The sequence below is a fragment of the Microcebus murinus genome, chromosome X (assembly GCF_040939455.1).
Source record: "Microcebus murinus isolate Inina chromosome X, M.murinus_Inina_mat1.0, whole genome shotgun sequence".
In the NCBI taxonomy this organism is placed as follows: Eukaryota; Metazoa; Chordata; class Mammalia; order Primates; family Cheirogaleidae; genus Microcebus; species Microcebus murinus.
The window spans coordinates 42,285,263-42,306,041 of NC_134136.1; the positions used below are offsets into that span (position 1 = coordinate 42,285,263).

Below are 20,779 nucleotides of genomic sequence, written 5' to 3' on the forward strand. Positions count from 1 at the left end.
ATACTGTTTAGAATTTTTAAAATTTCTTCTTATAAAGCAATAGGCTTAACTAAATTATAAGAATCAGTCATTCAAACCACCAGAGTATTTGATCAAGAGTTCACAAACTGTAACTTTCATATACCTATTCTCCCCATACTAACCCCTTAAGGTCTAAGATGCCAAAAAAACGTGTAACCTCCTGTCGATAGGAACAACCCACTGCAGGGATGTTTCTCGTGGAAAAAGGAAGTTTCTCTTGCATTGCTTTCAGACCTAACTGGTTACAAGAAAAACCAAAGGCCATTGCACAATGCTGAAGTACTTTTTTTCAAATTTAAAATATGAAAGCTGTTCTTAAAATCCATCATTTATTTTAAAATATAGATGAATCAGAAAACATACATTTCATAAAGTGATTTCTTTTCTGTGATCTGTAGACATTTCCCAATAAGAAAATCATAAATAAACAAGTGATACTGTCAATATTTATACAATAGATGGCATTCCTAGGATTATTATAGGCTAGAAGGTTTGTATAAACTAATCTACCAAGGATTTTAAAATATGGGTGAATAAATTACGTTGTAAAAAAAAATGAGGTTTGAGAGAAGAGGCAAGAAAGAACTCTATGTAAAACACGGAAAACATAAAACATTAAAAAAGCACATAAAAACCGAACTTGTACCTCAGATGATACTGGAGATTGTGGTGACATATTAGCATTATCACTGTCTTGCTAAAATATAAAAATAAAAAGATGAAAGATGAAATTAAAATACAAATGATGATTTTAAACATATAAAAGGAAAATAAAAATTATTTTGATCAACTACTAAAGGAAGAATCTGGACTATACCATCTAGCACCTCATCAGTCAAAGTGTGGTCTGTGAACCAGCAGCACAGGCATCTTCTAGGGGTTTGTTAGAAATGTAGAATGTCAGGCCCTAACCAAGACCTTCATTTCAATAAGATTCCCAAGTGATTCTAAGTATAGTACTTTAAAATTTGAGAAGAGCTATCTACGTACAATAGCAATGATGTGTTATAATCAGAGACATGTAAATCAAGGCATGCAAAAGCTCCATCACTCCAAATAAGAACTTGTATCTGCAAAATTATGTGTATAAGCTTAGAAATTGTTATAAAAATTTTAATGTACTAAAACATGATGTTTGAATATTACATTGCCAACCTAATACAAAACTTCCGACATTCAGCCTTGAACATGCACACTGCATAGAACATTTACTCATTCATTCAACAAATGAGTACTGGCTACCTACTATGTGTCAGACACTGTGCTAGGGAATATTGAAATTTAGAAAAATATTATCCATTCAAGGATTTTTCAGTCTATGAGGGAAATAGATTCATGTATGGAGGCAATAAAACATTCTCAGAACAACATAGAGCTATCCATGGCATATTATGGGCACTTGGGAGGACAAGTGAGGTGGTAGAGAAAAGCAAGTTTCCTGAGAAAGTAAAAACTCACTAAAAAACTGAGTATTTACCAGGAAAAGAAGGAACAACATTCCAAGATGAGAGGGCAAGAACAATAGTAAAGAAGCAATAAATAGAAGGATGAGCACAGAAAACCTTTGAGCAGTTCTGTAGCGCTGGAGGGTAAGGTGAAAGAAGGGCAAGTTGTGAGTTGATGCTGATGTGATAAGCAAGGGCTTGATCAAGAAAGATCTAGAATTTATGTTCTATGTTATGGGGAGAACTTGAAGGTTTCTAAGCAAGAGAATGGCCTAATTATATATGGTCTTTGAAATGATCATTCTGGCTGCAATGAGGAGAATGGACTGGAGAAAGGGAGAAGAACAAGAAAGTTACTACAGTAGTCCAGGCAAGAAATGATGAGGGTCCATGCCAGGGCAGAAACAGTAGAAATAAAAGTAGGGAATGTACACAAAATATTTCAGTACAAATAAATAAATAAACAAACAAACAGTAGGTCTTGGCCACTGAATAGATACTGAAGCAGGGAATGAGGGGATAGGCAGAACAATCAAACTGAACCTCCAGCAAGGCATTCACCAAATGTCTTCTGTAAAAGGCCAAATAGTAAATATTGTAGGCTTTGTGGGCCACATGATCTCTGTAGCAACTATTATAGTTCCCCTTATCCATGGTGGATACATCCCAAGACCTTCAGTGGATGCCTGAAACCACAGACAATACCGAACCCTATATATGTGTACTATATTTTTTCCTATACATACATACTTATGATAAAGTTTAATTTATAAATTAGGCATAATAAAAGATTAATATCGGCCGGGCGCGGTGGCTCACGCCTGTAATCCTAGCTCTCTGGGAGGCCGAGGCGGGTGGATTGCTCAAGGTCGGGAGTTCGAAACCAGCCTGAGCAAGAGCGAGACCCCGTCTCTACTATAAATAGAAAGAAACTAATTGGCCAACTAATATATATAGAAAAAATTAGCCGGGCATGGTGGCTCATGCCTGTAGTCCCAGCTACTTGGGGGGCTGAGACAGAAGGATCGCTTGAGCCCAGGAGTTTGAGGTTGCTGTGAGCTAGGCTGACGCCATGGCACTCACTCTAGCCTGGACAACAAAGTGAGACTCTGTCTCAAAAAAAAAAAAAAAGATTAATATCAATAACCAATAATAAAATAGAATAAATGTAACAATATACTGTAATAAAAGTTATGTGACTGTGATCTTTCTCTCTCCCTCTCTCAAAATATCTTACTGTACCGTACTCACCTATTTTCTGACTGCAGTTGACCATGTAGGTAACTGAAACCTTGGAAAGCGGACCAACGGATAAGGGGGCAGGGGGGTAGGGGAACTTCTGTACTCAACTCTGCCATTGTAATGCAGAAGCAGCCATATATAAATGTGGTGGCTGTTTTCCAATTAAAACTTTACTTATAATCACATCCAGTGGGCCAAATTTGGCCCTTGGGCCATAGTTTGCCAATCCCTGCTCTAGCTGGATTGTTCATGGTGATTCCACTAACTCAGTAGTTCTCAACCTTGGCTGCATATTAAGCTCACGTGGTAAATTTTAAAAACTTCATTGCTCAGGCCACACCACATCATACTACATGCCAATTAAATGAGAATATCTTGAGGTGAGACTCAGATATCAGTATTCTTTAAAGCTCATCAGGTGATTTCAATGTGCAGCCAAGGTTAAAAGCCACTGGACCAATTCCTTGCCACTATGAAAAAGGGGGTTTAGAAGCAGAAATGAAAAACTCATTTTTTAATTTATTGAGTCCTAGTAGGTCTACAAGATATATCCAGCAGAGATTCTAAGCAGGTAAAAAGATGGATACAATATTACAAGGGCCTGAAGCTCATGAGAGAGGTCTATACTGCAGACAAATCTGCAAGACCTCAGCAGGCATGCAGGTGTTATTTATTGAAGCCTTGAGAAGTGATGAAGCCACTCTAGAGACCATGTAGTGGACCATGCACTGGGGAACAATATTTAGGGAGCAAACCAAGATTTGCCTTCCACAGAATTTGTGGAAAGAGTTCCCATACAAAGTTCCTAAAAAATCTCAAATGACAACCAGGCTGATTTAGAAAGATAGGAAAAATAAACTTAAATTCATGGATTACAGATAGATGATGAATGACGATAAAATTCTGAAACTGAATTATTAGTAACTGTGTTCTCATGGACATATGGAAATGAAATGATTAAATTAATAATTATATGGTGATGCTCAAACATTTTTATTATTGAAGAAAAACCATGCATTAAATCAATAACAAAAATCCTGAAAGATGGACTGCATTTTACTATGATTCAGCCAATTCAATATAGTATGTAAACATTTCAAATAATTATTAATATTATCCTCTTTTCTCACCTCATCATTTTCATTGCCACTTGAACTCTTCCTCGTTGATTTATACTGAAAAATATTTAAAGCACATACTTTATTTTTCCTTGAACATATGAATTCTCTGCTAGCAAATTATGTGTGAGGTTTGTTCATATTTCGGTACTTTTATTAAATTGCTTGATATTAAATTTAAGTAAATAACAAGTTTAAATAGTCCTGCTACTAATAACTAACACGTATAATGATTTCTATGTAGAAGGCATTGTTCTAAGTACTTTACAAAGATCAAGTAACATTTATTTCCTAAACCAAGCCCATTTCCCATTCATTCAGCTTTGCAATCTGAGGATTGTCTTAGAGTATCTTTCTTAATTTATTATATCCAATATGTCATCAAGTCAATTCTTTTGATAATCTCTCTCAGACTTACCTCTTCTGAATTCTCACAACTACCACCCTATTCCAGGTTCTAATTAGCTCACACCTGGTCTGTAATTTTAACATTCTAAGATGTCATCTATTAGGAAATCTACTGCTTTCAGCTTTAAAAATACCCCACTACATTAAATGTACATATCGATTGTGCAATAATTGTAATAATTATAGCTAACACTTATATTAGTGCTTACTATATGCCAGGCACTGATTGAAGTGTCTTACGTGAGTGTTAATCCATTTAATCTTCATAATAACCCTAGGAGCTAAGCCCTATTTCCCCTGTTTTACAGTAAGACAGAGCTACCATGCTCAATATCAAAAATGCTAAGATGTGGAAATACTTAGAATCAAAGAAATACAGTATGACAACCACTGGAGTTCTTACCTGTGATTCTTCCTCACTGCCAATGATCCTGAAAATCAGTGGCATATTAACCTTCTGTTTACAACTCATCACTATTCTGTTGAAAAACCTACTTTCAAATTATGTCCAAACTTCTTTGCCTGGCATTCGAGGTTCTATTTAATGGTCCCCTTTACATATGCAGCATTACATTACATAACCCTTAGAAAAATAGATAACCTACCTGATATCTCAACCACAAACTGGGGAGTGAGCTGTGTTAGGGATTGCAAATACAAGACATATGTTTCTCCACGGTCTCTCCCATGACAACTACTAATAATTTACCAGCGTGCTCTTTCCAGCTGATCCTATACACAGCCTCAATATGCTTTCAACCCAGTGTTCCAAAGAGTCTCTGAATGAAACTGGTATGTGAAAAAAAAACTTGTTTTCCATCCCTAGGCAAGAAGTCACTTATTTTTAATTCTATACTATTATAATACTTTTGTGAAACAGTAACATTTGAGTGAATAATAAGCTAATATTTATTAAGTGCTTCCTCTGTGGCAAATGCTGTTCTAAGCACTTTATATTATTAAATAATTTAATATTTATAACCATAACATGAAGGTACATACAGGCATACCTTGTTTTATTTTGGTTCACGTTATTGCACTTAACAGATACTGCGTTCTTTATGAATTGAAAGTTTGTGGCAACCCTGAATCAAGCAAGTCAAATCGGCACCATTTTTCTAGCAGCATTTACTCACTTTGTGTCTCTACCACATTTGGGTAATTCTCGAAATATTTCAAACTTTTCATTATTATTATATCTATTATGGTGAACTGTGATTGATAATCTGTGATATTACTATTAAAATTGCTCTGAGGCAACACAAACCATGCCTATGTAAGAGGGCATGTTTTGTGTGTACTAACTGACCGTTACCCTGTCTCCCTCCCTCTTTATTCCCTGAGACATAATATTGGAATTAGACCAATTAATAATCATACAATGGCTTCTAAGTGTTCAAGAGAAAGTAAGAGTTATACATCTGCCACTTTAAATTAAAAGCTAGAAATAATTAAGCTTAGTGAGGTAGGCTTGTTGAAAGCTGAGAAATAGCTAAGTTGTAAATACAAAGGAAAAGTTCTTGAAAGAAATTAAAACTATTACTCCAGTGAACACACAAACGATTAGAAAGTATAACAGCTTTATTGCTGATATAGGGAAAGTTTTAGTAGTCTGGATAGAAAAATCAAACGAACCACAACATTCCCTTAAGCCAAAGCCCAATCCAGAGCAAGGCTCTAACTCTTTTCAATTCTTTGAAGGCTGGGTAAGGAGAGGAAGCTGCGAGAGAAAAGTTGCAAACTGGCAGAGGTTGGTTCATAGGGTTTAAGGAAAGAAGTTGTCTCCACAACATAAAAGTGTAAGGCAAAGCAGCAAGTGCTGATGTAGAACCTGCAGTAAATTACCCAGATCTAGCTAAGATAATTAATGAAGGTGGCCACACAAAACAACAAATTTTCAATGTAGACAAAAGAGCCTTCTATTGGAAGAAGATGCCCTAATCTAGAACTTTCACAGTTAGAGAAGTCAAAGCTTCAAGCACATGCTGACTCTCTTGTTAGGGGCTAATGCAGCTGCTATTTCTTAAGTGGAATCCAATGAACCAATGCTCACTGACCATTCCAAAAATCCTAGGCCCTTAAGAATTATGCTAATAACCTGCCTGTGATCTATGAATGGAACAACAAAGTCTGAATGATAGCACATCTGTACACAGCATTGTTTACTGAATATTGTAAGGCCACAGTTGAAAACTCCTGCTCAGATAAAAAGATTCCTTTCAAAAGATTATTGACAATGTTCTTAGTCACCCAAGAGCTCTGATAAAGATGTACAAGGAAATTAATGTTGTTTTCATGCCTGCTAACACAACTTCCATTCTACAGCCCATGGATCAAGGAGTAACATCAACTTGAGAGTCTTATTATTAAAGAAATACATTTTGTAAGGCTGTAGCAGCCAAAGATAATGTTTCCTTGGATGGATGTGGGCAAAGTAAATTGAAAGCCTTCTGAAAAGGATTCACCATTCCAGATGCCATTATGAACATTCACAGTTCATGGGAGGAGGTCAAAATATCAACCCTAATAGGTGTTTGGAAGAAGTTGATTCTAACTCTCATGGACAACTTTGAGAGGTTCAAGATTTCAGTGGGGAAAGTAATTGCAGATATGGTGGAAATAGCAAGAGAACTAGAATTAGAAGTTCAGCCTAAAGATGTGACTGAATTGCTGCAATCTCATGATAAAACTTGAATGGCTGAGGAGCTGCTTCTTATGGAAGAGCAAAGAAAGTGATTTCTTGAGATGGAATCTATTCCTGGTGGAGATACTCTGAACATTATTGAAATGACAACAAAGGATTTAGAATATTCCATAAACTTACTTGATAAAGCAGCATCAGATTTTGAGAGGATTCACTCCCATTTTGAAAGAAATTCTACTGTGGGTAAAATGCTATCAAATAACATTGCATGCTACAGAAAAATCTGTCACAAAAGAAAGAGTCCATTGATGTTGGAAACTTCATTGTTGTCTTATTTTAAGAAATTGTCACAGCCACCCCAACCTTCACAACCACCATCCTGATCAGTCGGCAGTCACGAATAACTGTACAAAACCCTCCACCACCAGAAAAACGATTATGACTCACTGAAGGCTCAGATGATCATTAGCATTTCTTAGCAATAAAGCATTTTTTCATTAAGATACATGCTATTTTCTTATGTAATGCTACTGCACACTTAATAGACTACAGCACAGTATAAGCATAACTTTTTTATATGCACTGGGAAACTAAACAAGTTCATGTGACTCACTTTATCATGATATTCATTTTAACGAGGTGGTCTGGAAATGAAACCACAATATCTCTGAAGTATGCTTATACTATTCTATTCATTTGTAGATTGAAGAAAAACTAAATTTAATTAAGGTTACATGACTTGCCAAAGTCACACAGTTAGTAGGTATCCAAGTAAGGACTAGAACCCAAGTGGTTTGATTCTACAAGCCCAGGGACTACATTACACAATCATACCTCAGTATCTGTAACGGATTGGGTCCAGGATCCTCCCACCCCCACCCAACAGATACCAAAATCCATGGATGCTCAAGCCCCTTATATAAAATGGTATACTATTTGCCTATAACCTATGCACATTCTCCCATGCACTTTAAATCATTTCTACATTACTTATAATACCTAATACAATGTAAATAGACATTACACTGTTTTGTTTTTCATTTGTATTATTTTTGTTGTTGTATTGTTATTTTTTAGTGGTTTTCTTCCCAAATATTTTCAATAATGGTTGGTTGAATCTGTGGATGTGGAACCCACAGTTACAAAGGGCCAACGGTACTCCCATTTCTAAATCTGGAATGATTAATAGGAATTTGTCAACAATAAAAGGGTTAATGGTCATTCTCAGAAGAGGGAAAGCACAAAGAAATAAAGTGAAACTGTCTACAAAAAGTAGTAGTTCAGCGAGTCTAGTGAGGAAAGTGAATGTGGCAGATAATTAATTGTAGAAAAGTAAGGAATGGTCTATGAAGATTTTGCAAAGTGCAAACTTTATCTTATTAGTAATGAGCCAATAAATAAATTTTTTGATGATTTATCCTTTTAAAATAAAACTTGCATCTTCTCATATACTTTAAAGCATCTTTAGATTACTTATAATACCTAATACAATCGGAGTGGCTGTGGCAATTAATTATCATTTTCTGATAATTGTTTTTATTGATACATAACAATTGTATATATTTATGGGGTAGATGTGGCATTTTGATACAAAGTGTAATGATCAAATCAGGGTAATTGAGATATTTATCACCTCAAACATTTATCATTTCTTTGTGTTGGAAACATTCAAAATCTTCTCTTCTAGGTATTTTGAAATATATAATAAATTATTGTTAACTATAGTTACTCTACAGGGCTACAGAACACTAAAATAAAGAAATGTAAAGCTAGGAATTTATCCAAGGACCGTGAAAGGAAGATCATTAAGAAGTTCTTACAATAGCCTGGACAAGAAAGTATGAAGGTTCTAACTAAGGCAACAGCAGTAGAGTTGGAGATGAAGTGGAGAAAGGATATATAATTAACAGAGCTGGTAACCAATTAGGTGAGGAAAACGAGAGAGGGAAAGAATCAAGACAGTATAGAGCTTAGACAACAATGGTAGATAAAACTACCATTAACTAAAATAAAGAATAGAGAGGAAGAACAACTTCCATGGTGGAAAGTGGGGATGGGGGGGTGCATGTTAAATTTGAAATACATGCAGGGAATCGAAACAATTTCAAACACACGTTTAGAGACAAGAAAAAAGTTATGGGATGTAAATTTAGACTCAGCATAATGTAAGAAACATCTGGAGTCATTAACACTCCAGATAGAGCCTTTTTGAGTAATAAAAAGAAGATGAGACCCTAAGAGCAGACAGAAAAAAAAAGTCAGAAGAAAAATTAGATAAGAACATCAAGACGATAACAGAAGAGTCATGGAAGAAAAATGAGGTGGAAATCAAAAAAGGAGTTTCAAAAAGTTTCATCACTGTCAATGCTACACTGGATTTTGCCATGAGCAGGTACATGTTAAATTCTATTGATGGACTATTTCAAAGGAGAAATGGAGGTGAAAGTCAAACTTGAGTGGATTAAGGCTGTGGTCCACAGCCCCTAGGCTGCAGCCCGGTATGGTACTGAATCTGGACATGCATTACTACCTTAGCTCCACTCCTGCCCCCACCCCCCCAACCCCATGGTCCATGGAAATTGTTGTCTTCTATGAAATTTAGGAAGTGGGGGGGCGGGGTACACAGCAGGAGGTGATTAGCAGGTGAGCAAGTGAAAGGGAAGTTTGATCTGCATTTATAGCCACTCTGCTCCCCATCACTTGCATCACCGACTGAGCTCTGCCTCTCCCCCCCAACCCGGAAAAATTGTCTAATTGTCTTCCATGAAACCGGTCCCTGGTGCCAAAATTTTGGGGACCACTGGATTAAGGAATGATCAGAAACTGGAGAGCTAGAATGGAAAGTTTGACCCTAAAAGAGCAAAGAGATAAGGCAACAGCTGAAAAGGCAATCAGGGATAATGATAGTGTCTGGGCTCAGAAAATACAACCCCAAAATAGAACACCTTGAAAGTCACTCTCTGACCTTCTCTGGTTCTCCTTTCTTCTGCCCCTCCTACCTCCCCAGAGGCAGGTCACAGAAACTAGAATTCCCCTTCCCCAAAGCAAGCCATAAAACCTAGAAAGGTCACTCTCTGACCTCCTCCCTTCTCCTTTAAGAATCTGCATAAGACAGTTTTCTTGCCCCATGGGGGGGAGGCAGGGGAGAAGGAATGTCATAGAGAGACCCAGGAAAGAATTTAAACAAATAGGCCTTGTTGAGTTTCCCCATTTTATTACTATTAGATCATACCCCTTTTTGTCCAATCACGTTTCTCTACAACTCTCCACTCTTTAATCAAACTTAGCAAAAAATGCAGTTTTGCCTAGGTTTGGGTTTTTCACTTCTGAAGACTCCTGTGTCATGTAAAAGTTTCATTAAATTTGTTATGCTTTTCTCTTGTTAATATGTCTGTTATAGGGGTGTCAACCACCATCCTTGGAATGGGTAGGAAAAAATATTACTTTTTCTCCCATACAGTAGAGGTTTGAGCACATTTATAAGGTGAAAAATAAGGAGGCAGAAAGAATATAAAAGAGTAACTGAAAAATTAAAATGCAAGAAGCACAGAATGATAGCTAACTTAGATAATGGGAAATGTATTATTGTTATTCAACCACTCTTCCAGATAAAAATATTTATTATACATGAAAACTTAGACACTAAGTTTGCATTACTGCACATATATAAAGGCCCTAAAACCCCAAACCTAATATATACATACATTTGAAAATATTCTTTGAAGTCCAATTTTTTATTAATTCAATTCAGCTACCCCAATTAGTATTAGTCTGAATTACTTAAGTTTTATTACATCTGAATTCAAATACTATAATAAAGGCCTGGTTTACAAACCAGAGAAACAAAAAAGCTCAGTTCATCTCTGAAGCTTATATTAATTTCACAGGAGAGACAATAACTTGTGCAAAAACTCTGACTCAGAACAAATTAGGTGATTTTACAATCCCAACTGGCTTCCCTATCCTGGTATAAAACTAACAATGATCATAGAAAATATGTAAAAATATTTTCCTTGGGGTTAGCCTTTAAATAAAAATATTGCACTGTATTTATGAAATCCCTATGTATTTTATAAGTTATTATAATGTTTTATCACAAAAGTAATGAGATACATTTGAAGATATATGGCATTTAAATAAATCAAATATTTAAAACTAACTTGTTATAATTACTCTAATGCCTTTTAACTTTATTGTCTAGAAATCAGTCATCAAATGCATTTAGAAATTCGTGTATTATCATTGTTACAAGAAGTTAAAGCTACTAATTTACATTAAACATCATTTATCAATAAAAGGTTAGATTTTCATACTTCGTTGTATATCTTATTAAAATAATATTAATGAATTTCCATTAAAGATGTTTAATAAAAATAATGTACTTTCTGGAATACCTTTGCTTTGAGAAATGTAATGATTTTATTTTGGCTACAAGGACACCAAATTTTATATACTAGAATAGTAATCTATACAATAGTGGCCTAGGAATCTAAAACAGTTAATATAACTCTCCTACCATGATTTACTTACTGACTTAACCTCATCCAATTTATCTTCTTGCTCACATAATCCAGCCAATATGTTGAAATATTATTTACTTAATTTCAGGGGCTTATCTGAAAAAAATACTAGCCAAAATTAGCCTTGGTGACTAAGAAGAACTAGAGACCTGGATTTTTTACCTGCACACACAGACACACACACACACACAAACACTTTCAATAAATATAATGAATAACAGTATCATGAATAATTTACCATGGGACAGAAAGAAAGATATCCCCTACCTCAGACATTTATACATGCTAAGATAAAGTTGCATAAAAGCTCTGTATGTTTCCTAACACAGCAAATCTAAAAGAGCGATAACTAAACAAGCTCAGTGATAATCTGATTTAAACCTCTAGAGTATTGTATTTTGCTGTTTAATGAACTATAAATCCAGATTAAGTTCAATAATACATCCTACAAACAGCCCTTTCCATTATTGGGAGATACGTGATTAAGTAAGACAAATTTCCTTTTTGTCTTTGAAAGAAAAACACTTCGTAGAAACTGATGATGTTTTAATTATGAAAATATTGGCAATTCTGAATAGTTTTGACTTAATTTAGGAAGTGGTATCTCAATTTTATATTTTCTTGACATCTTAGAAAAAAAATTGACATATTCAGTATTTTGGTGTGTCCTAACACTGACATCTTCTGACAATTGAGGAGAACTACACATCTCCTTAAAACATTTTCTATTGACCAAGGCTTATCTTTGCACCTACTTTAGCAAGTAAGGAAAAAAATTAATATTTGTTGAATGATATTATGTAATCGGCACTTCAGATATTATGTCATTCAATCTCTTAGCAACTTCATAACATAACCAATATTACAGAAGTTATGTTTAAGCCATAAAAAATAAAATACTTATCAATAAATACTATTAAACCAAAGAACTATTTTTTAAAAGCTCATTGTGGCATCCATTAAGACTTCATTGAGAAGTTCACTTGAGTTATTATAAAATATTTTTAAAAACGGTAAAACTGTATTTATTTGGAAGTGTTTGTTTAGTTGAAATTAGGCTATCCAAAGTAGACAAATAGGCCATATAACATAGGCTTTGGGTTCAAATCTGAACTCCGCTGATGATTAGCTAAGTGACCTGGTGCATACTATTTAGCCTCTTTGTGCCTTAACTTCCCTATCTTTAAATAGATATGATAATAATTGTACTTACATCATAGGGTTGTTATGAACATTAAATGAGTTGATATTTGTAAAGCACTAAAAACAATGCCTGGCACTTAGTAACAGTTATGCTAGTGTTTTGAAAAATAGAATTGGTATGGCTTTACTATGCTAGGATAAAGGAGCTCAAATAAATATCAAATCTCTTTTATTACTTAGAAATATCACTAAAATTTTCCCCACATCATCAGGCATTCATTAAATTTTATCTATAAGCAAATTTTATTAAGTGCCTTTGTTCAAGGTCCTATGAACTAAAAAAAGGGAAACTTTAAAATAATGCCAGGATGTAAACAAAAGTGCAGATGTGTAAAGGGTTGGGATAAATAAATTTTCACCATTACTGACCATGGTTCTGCTTAGAAAATCCTTCCTTTTTTCCTCATTCCTTTTATTTCTTCATTATCTCTCATTTACCAGGTAACGCCAAGCTCATTAAAAGTACTCAGTAATTATTTGTTGAAGGCTTAAACTCATTTCAGATCCACTAAGAAAGAACATTTCTGTTTTGGTCATATGATACTACTTATAAACATTATGCTCCCATGTACAGAAACAGATAAATGTGCATAGAGACCTATTTCTACTAAGCAAAAAAAAACATAAAATATAATACAATTTATTAGTAATATAAACTTGAAACTACCTACAATTTAGCTTAGTACTCTGCGTTTAGATAAAATTATTATTATTATTGTCTAATAATACTTAGGCTTTGGAAAATATAAAAAGTGCACCAAAATAACAAAATTTGCTATTCATGGAGCAGAAGCTTGTTTGTACTATTCATTTGAAACAAATTCCAATAATGAATTCTGACTAATACTGAAAATTATTATAAATTCTGATTTTAGTCTCTGCAAATACAGCAGACCTCAACCACAGGTAGATGATAATAATACAATATTTACAAAGATGTACACAGCAAAATTTCATTAAAACCCTGCTAACTAAAAATGTGGGCTAATTTGGATGGTTTAAGACAGGGTGAGGAACCTGTGGCCTTCCAGATTGTTGAGTGTGGCCTTTTGATTGAATCCAAATTTTACGGAACAAATCCTTTTAATATTTATTATTATATTAGCTAAGATAAAAGACCCTCTTAAGAAATCTACTAAGTTAACAAGAAGAAAAGAAAACTGAAAAGAACTGCTCTCAGGAATTTTTGGAACCACATAAATAGCACTTATTTATATAGAAATAGTTAAATGCTAACTGTAAATACATGTCAACTATTTATTGAAACAAATCCAATGAAAGACCTTTCCTGGACAATTCTTTTAAAACATACCACATATTGCTACAACTAGCAGTGTAGAAAACAATCATCTTTCTTGTAAGGTATTTGATAAATTGTAATTCATATTGAGCTACTCAATTATTCTGAACTACTGAAATTTTATGGATATAACTGGATCATACTACCACATATATGTGGGAAATCAAGATAAAATAACATATTTACTACATTTAACTAGAGATTTATATAATACTTTATTAAAGTAAAATAAAACTGATAAAATCAAAACTAATAAATACAAAGTAAAGTTTTAAATTTAATAAAGTACCTTGAAATATTCTTTTCTAATCTGTTTGCTCCTCCTTCTTTCTTCACTCTGCCAGATTATAGGTTGAGACTCTGGCCACTGTTCATCTATTTGATCCTTCTGATTTTCTAAGGGCTGTAATGAGACATTTATTTTAACTAGATAAATGAGAACAAAATAATAGATATAATAGTAATTTAATTTCCTCTTACCTGCCATGTGAGGGGTGATAATGGTGAATTAACTTCATCTGCTGAGACACTAAAAAATTAAAGATGCCTTAATATATTAAAATCTATAGAATAATCCTTAAATACACATTATGAACATTATAAAGTTATCTCTTTTTTTAAAAGCAGGAATGTAAAGAATTTACCTATGCCCATGTTTTGGACTAAGACGATAAAACTTAAAGCTGACAAAAACATATTTAAGTTTCCAATAACTGCTGCTCTAAAGGAAAAATCAGAATGGGTTTCTTTTATATCAACCTTATGCATTCCTCTAAGAAATTTGTAGAAGCCAAAAGTAGTATAATATCTAGAGATACCCTGTCAAAGGACAGACAGGATATTTATTATATTAAAATAATTACCAAAAGCTAAAAAAAGTCAACCAATAATTTCTTTTGTCTAAATGGCATAGGACACAGAGGAGTAATTCTTTTTTGCCTATAAGGTTACTGATTGTAGGCCTCAACATCTTCATTCTGACACAACAGGGGCTACAGAGGATGTTCTTTTCATCTAGTTTTTTTGTTGGGATAAGGTAGACTGTGAATGCTCTTGTTAGATGGCAAATTTGAACAAGGAGTTCCATTAGAAAAAATACATAAACAAAATGCCCACTAGAGCTGCTGTTACTTAACACTATTGTGGAACTTCTGTTCTGTAAAATAAGGGGGGGGGAGACAAAAATTAGAGAAAAAGAATCCAATTCTCAAAATGTATAGAACATGTGATTTTCCAAGAGGAAAAATAAATCTATAAGAGGTAAGGTTACCAGTTAAAGGAAAACATAATAGCTTAATAGCTTTCCTATATATCAACTATAATGAGTTACATGATATATTAGAAAAAATCCTATTCATAAAAAGAAGGAAAGGTATAAAATACCCAAGAAGAAACTTAATTACACATGTTCAAGACCTACATTTAAAAACTACAAATGTTGGTCGGGCGCGGTGGCTCACGCCTGTAATCCTAGCACTCTGGGAGGCCGAGGCGGGCGGATTGCTCAAGGTCAGGAGTTCGAAACCAGCCTGAGCAAGACTGAGACCCCATCTCTAGTATAAACAGAAAGAAATTAATTGGCCAACTAATATATATATATATATATATATATATATATATAAAAATTAGCCAGGCATGGTGGCACATGCCTGTAGTCCCAGCTAGTCGGGAGGCTGAGGCAGGAGGATTTCTTGAGCCCAGGAGTTTGAGGTTGCTGTGAACTAGGCTGACACCACGGCACTCACTATAGCCTGGGCAACAAGCGAGATTCTATCTTAAAAAAAAAACAAAAAAAAAAAACCTGCAAATTAGACGTCTAGAAAGAGTTTGAATAACTGAAAAGTTCTTAGACAGAAAGATTAAGTATTAGAGGTATAACTTCCCTTTCAACTTAATAACTGAAATGAAGTATAATAATAAAAAATAAAACAAGAAGTATATTTTGACTTGTTTTAGAAATCACACAAAAGAGTGTCAAAGTTAATTTTGAAGAATGGATGATCAAGAAAAGAAAAGTTATATAATAATGGGGGTTTCTCTACCAGGTAATAAAATATATTATATAAAATGCCAGTAAAAAAAAATAATACTAGCTCCGGAATATATAGATTTTTCAATGGAAGAGGAGTAGAGGACCATGAGCATAATAACTGATGATAAAAATGATATTTAAAATCATTGTGGAAATAATGGATTGTGTAACAAATAGTATAGAAACAACTCAATGACTACTTGTAAAATATACAGAGAAAGAAAGGAGGGGAGGAGGAAACAGTGAGAAAAGAAGGCAGAGAAGGAAGGAGGGAAGGAAAACACCAGGTTCCTCACCTCATATCAAATATCAAAACTAATGGATTAAAGATTTAAATATAAAGATGAAATCACAAAAGTAACAGAAAAATATGGGCAGTAATTTTTTAAGTGTTGGGGTAGAGAGAGCCTATGGAAGAAACAATGAAAACTAAATACTGGCCAGGCGTGGTGGCTCACGCCTGTAATCCTAGCTCTCTGGGAGGCCGAGGCGGGCGGATTGCTGGAGGTCAGGAGTTTGAAACCAGGCTGAGCAAGAGCTAGACCTGTCTCTACTATAAATAGAAACAAATTAATTGGACAACTAAAAATATATAGAAAAAATTAGCCGGGCATGGTGGCACATGCCTGTAGTCCCAGCTACTTGGGAGGCTGAGGCAGTAGGATAGCTTGAGCCCAGGAGATTGAGGTTGCTGTGAGCTAGGCTGATGCCATGGTACTCACTCTAGCCTGGACAACAAAGTGAGAGTCTGTCTCAAAAAAAAAAAAAAAAAAAAAAACTAAATACTGACAAATATGAGCACATAAAATGTAAAAATTAGACTTTGCTTCTGGCCAAGATGGAGTAACAGTGACCAGATTTATATCCTGACTGAAGAAACTAAAAGAATGGACAAAATATATTTTTAAAAATGTGCTTTTTGAAACACTGAACATCGGGCAAAAAAGTAACATTATCCTTTAGAGATGAGTAACAAATAAGGCGAATCCCATGATTGAGCGAGGTTGCTACATAGAGAGTTTCCAGGGCACAGCCCAGGGAGGAAGAACCAAGGCAAAGTCCAGCAGGCTCTCTAAATTTAGAAGACAGAGCTGGGAGCCAATGAGAAAAAAGCAGACAGAGTTCACTGGGAGCCAATGAGAAAAAAGCAGACAGAGTTCACAGGACAGAGTAACAAAGAAAAGAGCAATGCACAAAGAACTTAAGAGATCTACAGAAGTGTCCTTCAAATTCTCCTCTGAGCACTGATCATTGATCATGCATGTGAGGAAACTACTCTAAGCAAAAGAATGAAATCAGCCCTCTAAAGCTTAAAGGGAGTAATTCCCAGATTCACAGAGGACCAGGAGTAAGACTAGTTCCCATCAGCTAGCCTGGAAAATCTTTTAATTCATGGGACATCAGGTAAAGTAATAAGAAAAGTCTTGCCTCATTAGGAAGACAAATTTAGTCCTAGACTAAATGTGGTAATGGTCCCACATAACAAATGAAAAAACCAAGTCTGTTAAATATCAAATCATTTCCAAGTAATTTAACCATATAACAGAACAAAAGTCAAAAATTTTTATAGTAATACTACAATATCCTCAGATAAAGTTCATAATGTCTGACATTCAATAAAAAATTCAACCTAGCAATATTCAGGAAGCCAAAAGAAAAACCTTAACAAAGTACAGTCATGATCAAAGTTCAAGAGATAAAAAGTACATCTGAAATTAAAAATGAACTAAATGAAATTAACTACATATTAGACATTTCATAAGAAATGATTGGTAAACATGAAGACTTAACAGAAAAGCTAGTCAAAACCAAACACAGAAAGGAAAATACTAAAGCAGAATGAGTAGAACATCAGTGTTCTGTGGGAAACTTCAAGTGGCCTAATATATGTATGTATAATTGTAGTTCCATAATAGATGATGTCAAATGGCAGAAAAGATATTTGAAGAAATAAGGGCCCCCAAATTTCCAATTTCATGAAAATAATAAATCCACAAATTCGAACTCAATGAACTCCAAACAAAAGAAACACAAAGAAAACGACACCAAGATACATCACAATCAAAGTACTTAGAACAAGTGATAAAGAAAAAATATTAAAAGCACCCAGAGAAAAAAGGAACCATTAGGTTCAGTAAAACAAAAATAAGAGTGTTTTCTCATAAGAACAATGCAATATAAAGGATGGTGGAGAAACGTCTTTAAAATACTGAAAGAAAACTAAAATGTCAACCTAGAATTTTGGCTGAGCAAAGATGGCTTTCAAAAATGAAGGTGAAATTAAAGACTTTTTAGGACATACAAAAAAAGCTAAAAGCATTCGACACCAGCAGACTGGTAGTAAAAGTAATGTTAAAATCTCTGTTTTAGGTAGAAGAAAAATGATGTACATGGAAATATGGATCTACACAAAAAATAAAGGGCATTGGAGATCGTAAAAAGCGGGAAAAACATAAAAGACATTATTCTCATAATTTAAATGTCTTTAAGAAATAAGCATCTAAAGGAAAATAATAACAATGTGCTGTGGGGTATATTATACATATAGAAGTAAAATGAATAACAGTACAAGGCCAGGAGAAAAGAAATATAAATATACTGTTGTAAGATTCTTATACAATACATGAAATGGCATAATAGCACATGAAAATAGATTGTGATAAGCTAAATATTATACTTTAACCCCTAAGACAACCACTAATATAACATAAAAAATGTTATAACTAATAAGCCAAGAAAGGAGATAAGTAGGAATTTTAAAATATAATTCAAGAGACAGCATAAAAAGAGGAAAAATAGATGAAAAGAATAAATAGGACAGAAAGAAAACATATACCAAGATGGTAGATTTAAACTCAAAATATTAATTTAAAAAATTTAAATGATTTTAACACTGAAACTAAAAGGTAGATTGTCACATTTAATAAAAAAGGAAAGATACTGCCATGTCCCAGCTATAAGAACACACTTTCTCTATAAAGGCACAAATAGGTTAAAAATAAAAGAATGGGAAAACATGTATCATGCTAACACTAAACAACAGAAAGCGGGAGTGACTATATCAATGTCAGAAAAGTTGACTTCAGACCAAAGAATATTATCAAATATCAGGAATTTAAAGAAAAGTCAGTTCATAATGACAAAGATGTAAATTCATCAAGAGGACACTGCAATCCCAAACATTTATGTATCTAATAACACAGCTTCACAATATATGAAGGAAAAATGAAAGAACTACAAGAATAAAAGAGAAATGCATAATTAGTGTTGGAGATTTCAATAACCTTCTCTTAATAACTGATACAATAAGGAAACAGAAAATATGTAAGGTGGTAAAGATTTAGACATTATCAACCAACTTAATGTAGTTGATATTTATATAATACTGTAACCAATAACTGCAGAATACATATTTTTCAAGTTCCTACATAATTTTTAACATGATAGACCATATTTTGGGCCATAAAAAAATCAATAAATTTCAGATATTCAATTCATACAAAGTACTGCTTCTCAGCACATGAGATAGAAACATGCAAATCACAAAAGCAGCAATATAAATGATCAATAAATACTTGAAATAATATTCAACATCACTAGTTTAATCGATGAAATGTAAAATGAAATAATGTGATATAATATATTCTTATTAGGTTGGCAAAGATTAGATAAATTGATAATGTACAGTGTTAACAAGTATGGAAGTAAAGATATCCATGCATTATTTGTGGGAATGTAAACAGATTACAACTTCTGGAGAGAGAGGAGGATCAAGATGGCGGACGAGAAACACTGCCAGAAAGAGTGTCTCTGCAGAAAAGACAGATTCTAGCAGAAATTAGAAAAAAGAAGCAAGAAGGCGAGCATACAGCAGACGAGGGCCGGAAGGAGGGGTATCTGAGACCCCAGGAGACTCCACGGGAGGAGGCTGCAGAGGAGAACTGGAGGCTGAGACCACTGGAGCAGCCCGGACACCAGCGGCAAGGGTAGGTGGATAAATCACCTTTCCCCTCCCCTGCATTTGGGACTGCTGGTGGGCTTCCCAGTGGGTGGAGAGACCTGCTGACACCAGCCCAGAGACGGCCGCCGCCAGCTAGCGGTGAGCCTGTAGCGGTCACAGCACCAGACTCCCAAATCCCTCGGGGCACCTCCATGTACACAGACCCGAGCCGCGAGGCAGGCGCCATATTGCCTCCTCCTCCCCTCTGCTGACCCTACCTGTGGCTGCCCAGAGAGACAATACAGCCACCAGCCGGAGGCACCTCCAGGGAACGGGACCTTCCCTTTTGGGACCCTACAGCTGACAAAGGGGAACTCAGACTGTGAGCTCCCTACCCGCCAGCCCTCCCAGGTGCTGCTGGCACGGTGTTCCCAGGAGAACGGTGCCTACTCAGAGGCTGAGAGACACAGACACAGCTTGGGCTCCCTGTGGGTGATTTGGGACCGGAACTCCTCTCCCTGGTGGGGATACAGTTTGAACTCTGGGACCCAGAGGTCGGACCTGCAGACCAGATCCCATGCACCGAGGTCTAGCATTCCCCGGGGCACAGAAGGGATATTTGTGAACAGCCCGCTGAGGTGTGTGTGCCTCCAGGGGCAGATCAGTGTCCTAGAGGGCAACCCTCCCACCAAAGGGAGGCTGTGCGCCCAGCCCAGGCAGCATTTCTGCACAGGGAACCTCCCCGCCGGCATCACAATCCGGGGAGGCCTGGTGGCATGTGGTCTGGCCTGCTGGCAGAGGCCCAGGAGTAACTGCGGAGTTGGGGAGGGTGGAAAGAAGCTAAGCCTGCTCCAGACTGCGGGTCTCAGACAGCCCCACCCCCACAAGCAGACTTTCTGGCTGAGC

At 35.3% G+C, this 20,779-nt stretch overlaps 1 protein-coding gene and 1 non-coding gene across 4 annotated transcripts in view; both read right to left on the reverse strand.

Moving 5' to 3' along the window:
• The window catches only part of LRCH2 (leucine rich repeats and calponin homology domain containing 2), a 110,495-nt gene that overhangs the window by 14,349 nt on the left and 75,367 nt on the right, over nt 1–20,779 (reverse strand). For 2 of the 3 annotated variants that reach the window (XM_012749514.3, XM_075999574.1), the window contains exons 13-16: nt 14,382–14,430; nt 14,191–14,304; nt 3,839–3,883; nt 668–718 (exon numbers count right to left, since the gene is read on the reverse strand). In XM_012749514.3, coding sequence (XP_012604968.1) covers nt 668–718; nt 3,839–3,883; nt 14,191–14,304; nt 14,382–14,430 — 259 coding nt within the window. The remainder of the gene's footprint in view (nt 1–667; nt 719–3,838; nt 3,884–14,190; nt 14,305–14,381; nt 14,431–20,779) is intronic. The other variant, XM_012749519.3, reaches the window with a different exon arrangement.
• LOC142866123 (small nucleolar RNA SNORA35) lies at nt 170–298 on the reverse strand. The gene has a single exon (XR_012916183.1). It is a non-coding gene; the product is annotated as a small nucleolar RNA SNORA35 (small nucleolar RNA).